The 15,114-nt window shown below is 42.0% G+C and overlaps 1 protein-coding gene across 2 annotated transcripts; it reads right to left on the minus strand.

Annotated features, from left to right (window-relative positions):
* Positions 1–254: 254 nt before the first annotated feature.
* Positions 255–14,023, minus strand: slc6a13 (solute carrier family 6 member 13). Of its 2 annotated transcripts, XM_061677959.1 has the most exons (15): positions 13,884–14,023; positions 12,235–12,435; positions 11,495–11,629; positions 10,952–11,092; positions 10,798–10,879; positions 10,249–10,381; positions 4,892–5,026; positions 4,296–4,399; positions 3,910–4,034; positions 2,986–3,098; positions 2,521–2,658; positions 2,257–2,359; positions 2,046–2,146; positions 1,743–1,913; positions 255–709 (listed from the first exon to the last, which is right to left on the minus strand). In XM_061677959.1, exons 1-15 carry the CDS (start codon positions 13,888–13,890, stop codon positions 563–565), a joined length of 1,836 nt encoding a protein of 611 aa, XP_061533943.1. In that variant the 5' UTR covers positions 13,891–14,023; the 3' UTR covers positions 255–562. The 2 variants fall into 2 exon arrangements, with proteins under 2 accessions (XP_061533943.1, XP_061533942.1); XM_061677958.1 differs by having other exon boundaries at positions 10,798–11,092.
* Positions 14,024–15,114: the final 1,091 nt, after the last annotated feature.

Here is a 15,114-nt window from a genome sequence, read left to right on the forward strand (position 1 = left end):
TGCATTATAACTATATTGTAAATAAACTACAATTAATTTGAATTCCAATGAAGTTTAATCAGAGGTTGCATGTTTTTTTTTACATCAAAACAATTCTGCACATATTACAATAATTAAGATATTGTATGTTTTTTTTAAAAGATTGTTATACTGTAACATGGCCCATGTGTCACTGAAATGATCATGCACACAATGAATGTGATGACATGCACATAGAAATGGCCTGTGTCAAAAATGTATTTCTTCATCAACAGCCTTTTAATGAGTGATAAAAATCATTAATCATCAATAAAACATACATATGCAAGTGTAAACATTTATTATGTAAAAATATGAATCTGAAGACTACATGTGGGCAAAGACAGTCATTTTTGTAACATTGTGTCATAATTACGGCCAAATGTGACTCTGCCACTGGCAATGAGATGCTTAAATATCAAAGTATGCATGCACACCAGATCAGCAGTAACTAGTCAGGTGACTCCCAAGAGTCTGTAACCCTGATGAGGTATGACATTAAGTGTTTGGGTGGGTCACAGACTGAACTTCGACCCTGTAGTCTCTAGCAGTGGGACTCCTGTTGGTGGATGAGAGAGTAGCCGTCCTTGCTCGGAGGCGCCTTCTGATGGAGTCCATCGGATGACAAGTTCTCCCGCTCGCGTTTGCGCTTGGGGAGATCGTCAGAAGGGGCAGTCAGGAGAGTGAGGCGCTGGGTGAAAATACAATGTGGAACATCAGCATTTAAGATCCAATAATAATGAGATCCAATACAAGAGCTATATAAAAAAAAGGTTGGAAATAAGGAAGTACAAATATGTCGTTATTGTACAACAGTGCTTTAAGATACCAGTGACCCGACTTAAATGTTTTTCGAGATACAAGCCGTGATTTGGACGATTTTTTGCTTTGACTTTAAAGCGCAAACTTCAGATACGCTTTATGGTGGCAGGACTCTCCACTCACGCCACAATAAGCAGCAGTTTGGCAGATAGTGAACAATTCTTCAAAAAAGTAGTTTTAAGTTGTTTAATGCCACTCCCAGTTGAAGTTTAGTGTCAAAGTAAACATTAAAATAAGAGAATTAAGTGTTGTACATCTCAATCAACTTTCCCTTAGAAGTAGCCTGCTAGCTCAATGCTAACACATAATGGAAAACGCCATAGACTTGCTAACGATTAGCATCGATAGTGACGGTGTTATCACCCTTTAGGCAATGGATATTCAAACAGAAATGGTGGAGAAACACATGCAGAAGGAAATTATCAGAATACTAACAGGCATATGTTCCTTATCCTCTGCCAAAATAGACTAAAATTATTGCAGTTTATTGAGTCACTGAGTTATAGAATGTTACTTTACTGATTAAAAAACTATTAACACAAATCTTTGTTGTTTTTGAAGGGGGAGGCCGAAACGGATTAATGGCATTTCCATTCATTTCAAGATGATTTGAAATACTGTAGGAATATTATGAGTTACGATCGTGGTCAGAATGAATACAATTTGTATCTCAAGTCACCACTGTACTTAAGTAGATTTTTTTCAGATAGAGTATCTGTACTTTACTTGAGTGCTTAATTTTCTGACAATATTTTACTTTCACTCCCAAAAATTATGCAGTTGCCCTGAGACCCACAAAGTAAATGAAAATGAAATCCATGAGTGTTTTTGGTATTTTCCATGTCTTGAGACAACTGGAAACTGGTTTTTGCATATGTAAATATTTTTCTTGTGTATCATACCTGTCGTAGTGTCCCAGGGGTGTAATATAGTTTAATTGCCACCCAAAGAGGAATACACAGCATGGAGGACAGGGCGAAGATCCAGCCAATCCCGTAGCCCCACCAAGGGTACACGTAATCATTGTTGTATTTTAAAGGCGAGTATTTGATCAAGGCAAAGGCAAAGGTTCCCTGAAATAGAAAACCAAGAAAATAAAGACCCACGTGACCCACTCATTAAAAAAAAAAAAGAAATCATCCACCAGATGGTGTTCTTCTCTCAACAGAATCATGCAGAACTAAGCATCAAGTAGTGGAACCCACAAAGCAGGTTGCAGGAGTGAAAAATAGCCAGCAGTATTTAATGACAGGGCCTGGACGATAGCCAATCATGTCCTCTATGTTGTCATAGAAATTGTCTGCACCTGTAACAAAATGTACAAAGTTTGGAAAATATCACATAAGTTACAAGAAGATAGAAAACTATCATGGAATGCATTCTAATTACCACTGCAGCCTCCCTAAACACACTCACCGTAAACCCACGCAATGCAAACCGTCTCAAAAATGGCCACAAAAAGTAGACACATCCCGCTGGCTGCGTAATAGTCAAAAAGCTGGAAGATGTACATTCCTCCCTGTGGGGGACATATATTATTTCTTAGTACTCAAAATATAAATAAATAGAAATGGTTTTGCAAAGCTGCACATTTTTGATCAATTTCCAGGAATTTCCAAGTAACTCACCCGCAGTTAGCAGAAAATGCTGCAGCAAGACTAACACTGGCGTAGGACTGACCTCAGTGAGCATGATCAGGCCCATAAGGAAAGAGAACACAGCCACGGCGAGGATGAAGAGCTCCCTGCGGTGTTTGCGTCGGAAGGTGGACGGATACATGTCCACCGTGGCCGTCACCAGGCTTTCCACACACACGAACTGCAGCGGACATGATGGAAATGAACTATCAAGGGTCAAAATAGTCTTTTCAAAGGAAATACCAGAGGTGGTTGTACTCCAAGTCACGTACACTGCTCACAAATAGTTTCCGGTGAAATTTCAGGAGGATCCTGAAATGCACTATTACCTTTACAGGTGAACTTCAGTTGACCTTCTCTTAAACTTTTAAATGCATGTCAGATTAATGATCAAATGAATTAACCTTTTGAAGCATATCTTTTGGGAGATTATGTTGGTTTAATTTCATTGCACCCCCAGGTTCCACTGTCGTAAACTGAAGTGCAAGTATAAGTGTGCTGGTCTTACTTGACTGTCCAGTCCCAAAAAGACAATCATGATGAAGAAGCAGCAGGCCCACAGAGGAGAGAAAGGCATCATGGACACAGCGCGTGGATAGGCGATGAAGGCCAACCCTGGACCTGCAGTTCACACAGTTCAATTGAACACATTCATCACAACAAGCTGAGAGAACTCATGCAAAGTCGTCTTCAGAGGTTTATAGGTAAGGAGAAAACCAATGACCACATTGAGATGGGAACGTCCTATAAGACATAAAGCCCACATTTTGGATCCAAACCCTAATTTGAAACCTTGATCCTTGTTTGAAACACAAATTTGTAACCCTAATTTGAAACCCTTACATGGGCTTCAAACCCTGATTTTAAACACTAAGTTTTATTTTAAATTTTAACTTGGAACCTTTATCTTGGCTTGAAACCCTATACTAGACTAGAACCCCACATTTGAATTCTTACTTTTAAATCTTAACCTTGGCTTCAAACCCTAATTTTAAATTTTAATTATTGTTTGAAACCATGGTGAAGAATTAAACCTGTATCATAAACACGTTTGAAGCCCTTCTGCTTGTTTAAAACCCTTACAAAGGTTTTAAAACCTTGCTTTAAACCTTTGTTTGAAACACTAACCTTGTCTTGAAACCATAATTTGAAACCCTGACCATGGTTCAAAACCCTAAGCCAGGCTTGAAAATCTAATTTAAAAACCCTAACTTTGACTCAAAACCCTATCCTTGGCTTCAAACCCTAATTGGAAATCTAAATCCTTGCTTGAAACCTTGACCTAGGTTACAAAGCCTAGTTTGACACCTTAATTTGAAACCCTAACCTTGTCTTAAAACCCTAATTTCGAACTGTAACCTTTGTTTGAAATTCCACGTGTGGATCATTTGGTAGATGAGGAGTTCCTCTCTGCAGGAAGAGAAACACTGACCAGATTCGGCCACCTCGGAGATGGGAATGTTCTGTTCGTACGACATGAATCCCAAAATCGAGAAAATGGCGAAGCCTGCGACAAAACTGGTGCCGCTGTTCAGGAAGCACAGAGACAAACAATCCCTGCAAATAAAACAAAGGAATGCATGAAAAATACTTTAAAAAGTCTCATGAAAGTAGAGGAAAGTCGCTTCATTTTTTCAAACTGTCATCCTTGGTTTGAACTTGGAAACCCTGATTTGAAACCTTAATGTAAAACCCTAACCATGGTTTCAAACTCAAACTTGAAACTTATTTAAAACCCTAACATAGGCTACAAACCCTAACTTAAACCCAAAACCCACTCAAAAGTCAAACAAAACTTTAAGTAACTGCCATGCTCACTTGTAGCAGTTGTTGTTATACTTGTTATAACTTCCCAGTGCAGTGAGGCAGCCCAGGCAGATGGCATAGGAGAAAAAGATCTGAGTGCCGGCGTCCATCCACACCTTTTAGAATACCAAAGAAACAAACAGCATAGGGGAAAAAGAAACCGTTTAATACAGGACGTGAAATTGCTTGTGTGAGAAGCAGATAGTAAGGTTGTGTGAGGGTCATCCCAAAATTGGAAGACATTTTCTGATCCCCCCCAAGAAATTTCAAATAATGCATGCACAAAATAAAGAAATATGCGCTTGTCGTGTGAGTTATAATTGTCCTTAATGAAACGTAACTGGAGCTGTAGTAAGTTATTCCTAAATATTATTTAAAATACCAAATAACACTTGAGCAGCCCTTTAACATTTGCATTGCTATGCAACCCTTTTACTGTAATTACAGTAAGACTTGAATTAAATGAGTATTCAAATAAAATGTAACTTTCTGTGTTTAATTGTAAAGGATTTATTTAACTATATTTTGGAAATTAATGTTTTTCAGGTGCCTGAGTATCTGTAAGAAACAGAGAATTACTGTATTTGATATGGAAAATAAAATTCCACCTGTGGGTCGGAAAGTCGCCCCACATCAGGGTAGAGGTAGAAGTGGATCCCCCGGGACGCTCCTGGCAGGGTGACCCCTCGGATCAACAGGATCACTAACATCACATAGGGGAATGTGGCCGTGAAGTAAACCACCTGTGTAGGAACGATAATCAGTAATGGCGGAAGAGAGAGCCTGCAGAAGTTATGCAGCAGAGCCAGAAGACCATCCAGTATTTATCTGCTTTTGCCTTTTACACGGTAAAATCAAGAAATGATTCACACAATAATACAACCCCAATTCCAATGAAGTTGGGACGTTGTGTTAAACATAAATAAAAACAGAATACAATGATTTGAAAATCATGTTCAACCTATATTTAATTGAATACACTACAAAGACAAGGTATTTAATATTCTAACTGATACACTAACTGTTTTTAGCAAATAATCATTAACATAGAAGTTTATGGCTGCAACACGGTCCAAGAAAGCTGGGACAGGGTCATGTTTACCACTGTTACATCACCTTTTCTTTTAACAACATTCAATAAACGTTTGGAAACTGAGGACACTAATTGGTGAAGCTTTGTAGGTAGAATTCTTTCCCATTCTTGCTTGATGTACAGCTTCAGCTGTTCAACAGTCCGGGGTCTCCGTTGTCGTATTTTACGCTTCATAATCCATACATCCATTTTCTGAGCCGCTTCTCCTCACTAGGGTCGCGGGCGTGCTGGAGCCGTGGTACACCCTGAACTGGTTGCCAGCCAATCGCAGGGCACATAGAAACAAACAACCATTCGCACTCACAGTCACACCTACGGGCAATTTAGAGTCACCAATTAATGCATGTTTTTGGGATGTGGGAGGAAACCGGAGTGAGAAAACCCACACAGGCACGGGGAGAACATGCAAACTCCACACAGGCGGGGCCGGGGTTTGAACCTGGGCCCACAGAACTGTGAGGCAAACGCTCTAACCAGTCGTCCACCGTGCCGCGCTTCATAATGCGCCACACATTTTCAATGGGAGACAGTTCTGGACTGCAGGCAGGCCAGTCTAGTACTCTTTTACTACGAAGCCACGCTGTTGTAACACGTGCAGAATGTGGTTTGGCATTGTCTTGCTGAAATAAGCAGGGGCGTCCATGAAAAAGACGTTGCTTGGATGGCAGCATGTTTCTCCAAAACCTGTATGTACCTTTCAGCATTAATGGTGCCTTCACAGATGTGTAAGTTACCCATGCCATTGGCACTAACACAGCCCCATACCATCACAGATGCTGGCTTTTGAACTTTGCGTCCATAACAGTCCGGATGGTTCTTTTCCTCTGGCTCGGAGGACACGACGTCCACAATTTCCAAAAACAATTTGAAATGTGGACTCGTCTAACCACAGAACACTTTTCCACTCTGCATCGGTCCATCTTCGATGAGCTCGGGCTCAGAGAAGCCGGCGGCGTTTCTGGGTGCTGTTGATAAATGGCTTTTGCTTTGCATAGTAGAGTTTCAAGTTGCACTTACGGATGTAGCGCCGAACTGTATTTACTGACATTGGTTTTCTGAAGTGTTCCTGAGCCCATGTGGTGATATCCTTTGCACATTGATGTCGGTTTTTGATGCAGTGCCGCTTGAGGGATCGAAGATCACGGGCATTCAATGTTGGTTTTCGGCCTTGCCGCTTACATGCAGTGATTTCTCCAGATTCTCTGAACCTTTTGATGATATTATGGACCGTAGATGATGAAATCCCTAAATTCCTTGCAATTGTACATTGAGGAACGTTGTCCTGAATCTGTTTGACTATTTTCTCACGCACTTGTTCACAAAGAGGTGAACCTCGCCCCATCTTTGCTTGTGAATGACTGAGCAATTCAGGGAAGCTCCTTTTATACCCAATCATGTCACCCACCTGTTCTCAATTAGCCTGTTCACCTGTGGGATGTTTCAAACAGGTGTTTGATGAGCATTCCTCAACTTTCTCAGTCTTTTTTGCCACATGTTCCAGCTTTTTGGAACGTGTTACAGCAATAAAATTCTAAGTTCATGATTATTTGCTAAAAACAATAAGGTTTATCAGTTTGAATATTAAATATTTAGTCTTTGTAGTGTATTCAATTAAATATAGGTTGAACATGATTTGCAAATCATTGTATTCTGTTTTTAATTATGTTTAACACAACGTCCCAACTTCATTGGAATTGGGGTTGTACTACTTTTAATGTACAAACAGTGAATCCCCACATATTCGCATTCAGTTCAACATTTGCCAATTATTTTGAGAACCTCTCCTCCGTTATTTGTTGAATTTTTTTCTCTTTGCTGTTTTCGTGCTGAGGCCAAAGCCATGTCTAGTAAAAAAATATTGATTTGGCACCATCTGGCGGCTAAGAAAACTAGTGAAATGAGGGGAAGAGCTTCATTGAGTCCGATCATATTCTTGTCTAATCACATTTTTAGGCAATTACAATGTCATGAACGGATGGAGACTGGACCAAAGAGCAGGCGGAGGCTGAGAGGTTGTGATGAACAGTTTATTGAAAAAGGGAAACGTAGATGGTCCTTGAAGAGGAAGGGAATGCATGGCTGGCGGTGACGAGGGCAGGCGGCTGGCTTAGCGGCAGGAATTCACTTGGCGACGAACACGGAGGGAACACTGAGGTCAGAAAGGAGACGAGGAATTGTGTAGCTTACGTGGAGACTGGGGAGCCATTATCCCGCTGGAGAAGCTGTAATACTCTGGCAAGGTTTTCCGGGATCAGGCAGGTTTAAATGCAGGTGGTAACGAGGACTGATTCGTGACAGGTGCGCGGCCGAGGAAGGTGCGGGAAAGAGAGAGGGGAGAGAGAGCGAGAGAGAGGGCCCAAAGCGCCACCCAGGCTCCAACAGAAGAACTGCAGGATGGCTCATGACAGTAACCCCCTCTCAATGAACGCCTCCCAGGGTCTTGTCAGGCTTCCCCGGGTGAGCCTCATAAAATTCCGATAGCTGGGAGTCATCGAGGATAAGCTTCCGGGAAATCCAGGAAAGCTCCTTTGGACCATATCCTTCCCAGTCCACCAGGTACTAGTTACCCCCTCCCCCTGGGCCTCACGTTGAGGATGCGCAACACCGTGAAGGCCGGATGGTTGTCGATAATACGGAGGGGCGGAGGGGATACGGCCAGAGGGCTCAGGGCGCAGGGGGAGACAGGCTTAAGCAATGATACGTGGAAGGTCGGATGAATTTAAAGAGACTGCGGGCGTTGGAGTTGAACGGATGTGGGATTGGTTATTTTAGTGATGGGAAACAGACCGATAAAGAGTGGAGTGAGTTTGCGGGATTCTGTTTGGAGTGGGAGGTCACAGGAGGAAAGCCAAACGGACTTTCCCACCTTGTACTCAAGTGCAGGGGAACGACGAAGGTCTGCAGAGCTGTTTATTCCTCTCCGCCGATCAGACTCAGGCCGCCCTGACGTCCTTCCATATGAACTTGACCCTTTTTAGGAGGTGCAGAAGGCAGATGAGATGCTGACGGCGCGGTGCTCACGGTGGGAGTGATCTTACACGCTCGGACCCCGCTCTCTCCTCCTCTCTCTCGCAGTCTGTTATCAAGGCAGATGGTGAGTGTGATGAGATCCTCGAGAGAGGAGGGCTTGTCCCAGACAGCGAGCTCATCTTTGAGTTGCCCCGAAAAACCGTTAAGAAAAATTCCCCTCAGCGCAGCGTCATCCGCAAGTATCCTGAATTCGATGGAGTATTCAGCTACGGAACTAGCGCCCTGAGTGAGCGTATGGATGCGATGGGTGGCTTCTCTGCCGTGAACGGGGTGATCGAATACTTTTTAAGTTCAGCGGAAAACGAATCGAATGACTGGAGTACTGGGGAGGAGTTGTGCCATAACGCGGTGGACTATTTGCCTGCTTGGCCGCGGAGGAGGAGGTTAGTGACAAAACAGTGGGATAGTGACAAATCAGTGGGATAAATGTACGGTTGAAGGTCGAAAACTAGTGAGGAATTAATAAGGGGGGACCTAGGTGCTACATGCACCTAGGTCCCCGAGTAGGGTTCGGGCTGAGGGACATGAGGTTCTTTGTACGGGTGGCTCGGAGGCTGCGGGCTCGGAAGGCGTACTTACGGGAAGAACGTTGGATTGTATTTTCGAAGACAGGAGGGAGTGTATGGATTCCGTAATTTCTTGAAGTGCTTTGTTGTGTCGTCCTGTGCGGGAGCCTTGGAGGGTGAGTGCATGTTTTAGCGCCTCCGGGGCTGCTGGGTCCATGGCTGGCCAGAGTATTGGAGACGAGGAATTGTGTAGTTTATGTGGAGACTGGGGAGCCCTTGTACCGCTGGAGAAGCTGTAATACTCTGGCAAGGTTTTCCGGGATCAGGCAGATTTCAATGGAGGTGGTAATGAGGGCTGATGACAGATGTGCGGCCGAGGAAGGTGCTGGAAAGAGAGAGGGGAAGGGGAGAGCGAGAGGGCGCAAAGCGCCACCCACGCTCCAACAGTAGGACTGCAGGTTGGCTCATGACATACAAACCTTTTTGTGTGATCGTCAATTACTCACAGAGAGTGAGTATTCACTGTGATTACAAACCATGAAATAATAATAATTTATAATTGCTGTTTTTCTCCTTAAAATATGACTGTTGTCTCACAATAGTTACAGTAGTTCTTGTAGTTCCAGCTTTTGTTGTTAGAACTTAATTTTGGGAATATTCCAATTTACCCGTGACCCTAATAAAGATAAGTGGAATAGAAAAATAATTCTTAACTCTCAACATATTACAAATTTTTTGATGGCACCTGTTTTCTGGTAAAATTATGTAATAGAAAAAATAAAAGAAGTTATGCTAACTGTTAGCTTATCCAGCAAATACTGTACATGGAGGTTGCAAAGTCTTCTTTTTGTCATTTTTATTGTGATGAATGACTTGTGAGACAAATTATACAACACTTCAACCAGTTCCTTCTCTTTCAACAGAGTGAGCTTCATGTCGCTTCCTAACTGTCCAGCAACACTAAACTTAGTTCCTCCCTGACATAAAAGTTGTCTCCCTGTCTGGTTTTTGTGGCATCCTAAGATGTTTCAGAAAGAATACATTCCATTGCATTTTTAACATCGCTTATCCTGGTTAGGGTCGCGGGGCACTGGAGCCTATCCCAGCTGACTTCAGGCGAAAGGCGGACTACACCCTGAACTGGTCGCCAGTCAGTCACAGGGCATCAGAAAGAATACGAAAACCCAAAATAGATAAGTTTTTCAGGGAACAGCTGGGGATAGGTTCCACAGAAAACAACACATATAAGTGTATTTGTGAATAGTGAACGCAGAATTATACTCTGCTTTAGATGATTATTTTTTAAGGATGGGACATCCTGGGTGTCCGTGCTCACCTTGCCGGTGGACTTGACTCCCTTCCAGATGCAGAAGTAGCAAATGACCCAGGCAACGGCCAGACAGATCACCAAGTCCCAGTTTAAAGATCCAAGGTTATCGATCCCCGAGGAAATTCTCAGCACCCTGCGTCTGAAGCACATACACCAGAAGGTCCGTTTACTACATTCTTTACTATGTCAGGTCCATTGAAAATGGTAACCAAAAGTCTAAGTTGTGATTCTCAAGGGCGCTCCCTCTAGTGGTGCACAAAAGAATTGTAACATCATTATTTCAAGTGTCTTCCCCCCGCCCCCTTTTTTAAAGCACAGTGTTAATGTTCAAATTGTGCTTAATGTTACAGTGCCGTACAATAATATTAAATTGACTTTGTACAACTAAATCCTCAGTCTCGTTTTAGATTAATAATAACTACTATGCTCCTGCATTTTAACGTAGGTCATGATGGTGGCACTTGAGCTACGTATCTTTTTACTTGGTTCTTGGTGTAAAAGGTCTGAGAACCACTGGTTCTAAAATATGCAGAAATAATACTTAAATGAACTTACTCCCAGAATTCAATGACCGAAGAGGTAGCGTTCTCGTGGGGGACGATGGAGCTGTTCTTCTTCTGAAATGTTACACAGGAACCTAGAATTGCAGAAAGTTTCAAATGCATTACTTCTGACAGCACAATCGGAAGTTGCATTGTCTGACGCGTACCCGTGTTCCAGGTGTTGTTGCACGAGGCCCACGGCAGGTCCCAGGTGAAAGAGTTGGACAGGTAAAAGATGGCCCAAGCTAGCACGATGACGTAGTAGATGTTCAGCAGGGCTACGATCACCTGAGTGGCATAACCAACTCCTGCAGAAAGCACACAATGCTAACCATAAGTGCTCTGACTTGTTTCAAGTGAAATCATTTATTCATCCATTTATGTTCTATTGTGGTTGTCCAGAGAGAGCCCGGCTTCACGCCACATCTATTTTCTATACTGCCTATGCTGATCAGGGTCGTGGGGAGCTGGAGCCTTTCCCCGTTGACTTTGGGTGGAAGGCGGACTACACCCTGGACTGGTCGGCAGTCAGTCGCAGGGCACATAGAGACAAAGACGACCATTCACTCTCACATTCACACCGTCACTGAGTCGGAACTGAACCCATGCTGCATGCACCAAAGTCATGCGAATGTACCACAACATCATTAGGGACTACGATTTCTCATGTGAATATTACAAAACCTTTTCCGTGGAAAACGAGCAGTTACCTTCAAACAAAGGGCAGATCTTCCGCCAGGAGGTGATGCCGCCTTCACTGGTGTATTGCCCCAGCGCCGTCTCCAGGAAGAAGACGGGAATGCCACAAGTAAACAGGAAGATGAGATACGGGATGAAGAAAGCACCTGGTGTCGGGCATACAAATATTTAAAGAGGACATCCATCCATCCATTTTCTTTACTGCTTATCCTCACTAGCGTCGCGGGCTGCTGCAGCCTATGGAAATCTGACTTTTTAACGTCTTTTATGCAATGAAGTGTGAAATTAACCAACCAAATAAATCTGCCCATTTCTGGAAATGGGTCTCTGAGCGAGCCATTTTGCACTTCTTCTTTAATTAAAATAATAACCAAAACCACATCTAGCTTCTCCACCAATGACTCGGCACTTAGGCTAGAAAAGGTTCCAGAGCGACAGAACAACTTTTAAGTGTCCAACTCAAAGCCAAAAAGTAAGCCGAGCTGCAGTTTTTGCACATATTAGCATGAGCTAATGGTGTTACCAGTGTTCTAAAAATGTTCAGCTAAGTTGTTGATGTGGAAATGAGGAGAAATCGGATTTGGTGATGTCACACGCCACACTGCTACATTAATTAAGTGTATTTTGGCAGTTCGGTGATGAAATGCTACATGTGATCATTTAATGGAATCTCAATGTGCACTCGCTTTTAGTGTGTGTGTGGGCGGGGGGTTAAATTAGCATGTAGAGACTTCAAACAAAGACTTCTGACCTCCTCCGTTCTTGTAACAGAGATAGGGAAAACGCCACACATTCCCCAGGCCGATAATTTCTCCGGCCACAGATAGGATAAACTCCAACTTGTTGCCCCATTGACCTCTTTCTGTCATCTCCTCCTCTGGACTGAGCACAACGTCCAGAGGTGTGCCGTGTCCATTGGAGGCCTCCACCTTCATCTGCTGTGCCGTGTCACCTTGAGGAGGAAACAGAGGGACAATATATCACTACACAGATGGACAAAACACATGATCTATCAACATATTTGTGGCGCCATGCCGCAAATAATCAAAGAACCACACAAATACACACATTCTTCTTTCATACATGGATAAAGAGGTGAACGACGGCGACAAAATACTTTTGAAGATGCCCAATAGACACGTAATGGAGAGTAAACAGGTTTGCAGAGATCCAGTGGCTCGTTTTATAGCTATTGTTGCAATGAATACTCATTGTGATATTCAATTTATTGTATCGCTCATACTGTACTGAGCAGCGTTTTCCTATGCAACAATATGTTCCTGTCCATTTTCATCCGTTTTGTCAGGTATGCATTTGTCTCCAAAACCAAATTTTTTGAAGATGCTTAAAAAAATAAAAAAGAAGAAATTGCTAAAAATGCATAGAATCACACTTTTTCAAGGGATCAAACTGGTAGCTGTGCGACTGCCGTGAAACGTAGAGATGAGCCCTGGCCCAACCCAAACAGCAAAAAACAGCATTTTTGAGACAAGTTTGATTTTCGTCTAATTCGAAAGGCTGTCATAAAATCTCAAATTTGTCAAGTAGCTAAAAAACAACAAAAAAACGTTTTGGTCGAAACAGATGGAAAAAATAGGCCTTGTTGTTTTCAGGAGGTGCTTTGTGGTATTGAAGGAGCCTCTCTTGCAGACTGCTTTTTGGTCAAGGAAATTTGTCTCTTCCCCTCTTGTTATATTAAATGCAATAGTAATTAAGACTGAAGGGCCTGACCGGAAGTGAATCTAGGATTTCAACTTTATGGATTCTCAACCCTCTCCTTGTTGAGAAACATATCCATACATTTATTTAAAAAAAAGAGAAGTGACTGAGGACATATGAGCTGACTAATAAGTTTGTTTGTTTAATGATTAACTAACTGCATTAATGATTGGCTGACTTTCTGAAAATTTTGTCATCTGTATGTCATTAGAAAATACAGTTAATATTTGATGTTACTTATACTGTATGTCAGGTTCATTGGTGACTAACACATTCATTTCACTACAATCAAAAAGGCAATTTTATTGCTACAAAACATTTCTAATAATTCCAATCAAGTGATATCAATAAATATTATATAAACTGAGGTTAGTGCAGGAGTTAGATCAGTATGTATAAAATAAAGCAACATACCTGATAAAAATGCATTTAACACAGAAGTAGATTATACTACTGATATTAACTTGAGTTACATATCGCCCTAAATGAAACTGAGTTTACCACTGTAAAACCATACTAGCTGTACAATAAAAACATATTATATCATTGTAAAATATTATTTAATATTAAGCATTACCCTCCAGCAATGTCTATATTAAATCTAAAATGGATTATTACATATTTTAAAACAAATCAAAAAACACATTTTTGATCAGGTTTTCTGACATCTTGGGCACTTACCTTTCATGACGTTGCACGAAAGGAAGCCAATTCCAAGGATTCAGGTTTCACTATGCAACATGCATCGAGGGGCAGGCTGCCTGAAATGAGTTTTTCCCAACGGCACCACTATCGACACCAAACCCAAACCCCCCCCAGTACAGCCCCTCACTTTCCAAGTTTATCCAATTCGGCAGCACACTGGAGGTCTGTGTTGTCCCAGTGTGCTGTGCTGATTGCGTAACCTTTTGAGACGCGCACACACACACACACACACGCACACACACACATTCTCTTCGGACTTTTGTGATCTTGAAAGGATGGAGCAAAGGTTGCTCACGTTCGGCTGCAGGTCCGTGATGTATACATTGTGTCATGGCTACACTTGGTCATTTGAAAGCCTGCACAATCATGTTTCCAATATTTAACCGCTACATATAATTCAAATTTTATCCATTTTGATAGCAATAAAAATGCCCTTAATAAACACATAAAAATTAAAACATATTTAAGATCACAAATGAGTGGTGCATTTTTTCTCTCTCTCCGAAACAGATCAAAATTTTATATAATAGACTATTATAAGGTTATTCATGGCCTTGGTCAATAATGACCGAGAATACACTACATATGCATAAAAAAAAAGAAATGTATCTATGGGTTTAACAGTCCCTCCCCATTGAATTTAAGTCACATATTCACCATAGTGAAACAACACATGATGGAGCTTCTAATGGGAACAGAAAAAGAGGTTTTCTTTTCCCTCAACCAAATTCCTTCCTCACAGACCATTCACAATCTTTTTTTCACACCACAGGGGTCCAGAATGGTTGGCTTTATGGCATTTGTCACCAACCCAAAGGTCTGTATGGAGGTAGCGCGCAACCCCCACCTAAACTCTAATTACAATTCCAGACACAATCATGTTTGCTTTCAGCTGCAATGGGTCTGACTTCACTGAAAACCTGTTGAATTATTTTACAATCATCCTAAATCCTTAAGCCCCTATAAAAATGTGTTAGAAAGAACTCTAGTACAATGCAGTGCTGCAAACTAAAATGGCTGACTTCCTGTGTGTTTTCAGGCATGGGTTTTTGGGACTTTTTTGTAGGTCTACCCATGAATGACATGTCTCCCAAATTTCATGTTGGTAAGTGAAACTGGCCGCTGGGGCTGAATTTCCCCCCCTCCAAAAAAAAGAAATCCAGATGGCCCTACTGTGCCAATTTTTTTGGGAGGGGGGTGGTCATAC

The sequence above is a fragment of the Phycodurus eques genome, chromosome 5, assembly GCF_024500275.1.
Source record: "Phycodurus eques isolate BA_2022a chromosome 5, UOR_Pequ_1.1, whole genome shotgun sequence".
Classification (NCBI taxonomy): Eukaryota; Metazoa; Chordata; class Actinopteri; order Syngnathiformes; family Syngnathidae; genus Phycodurus; species Phycodurus eques.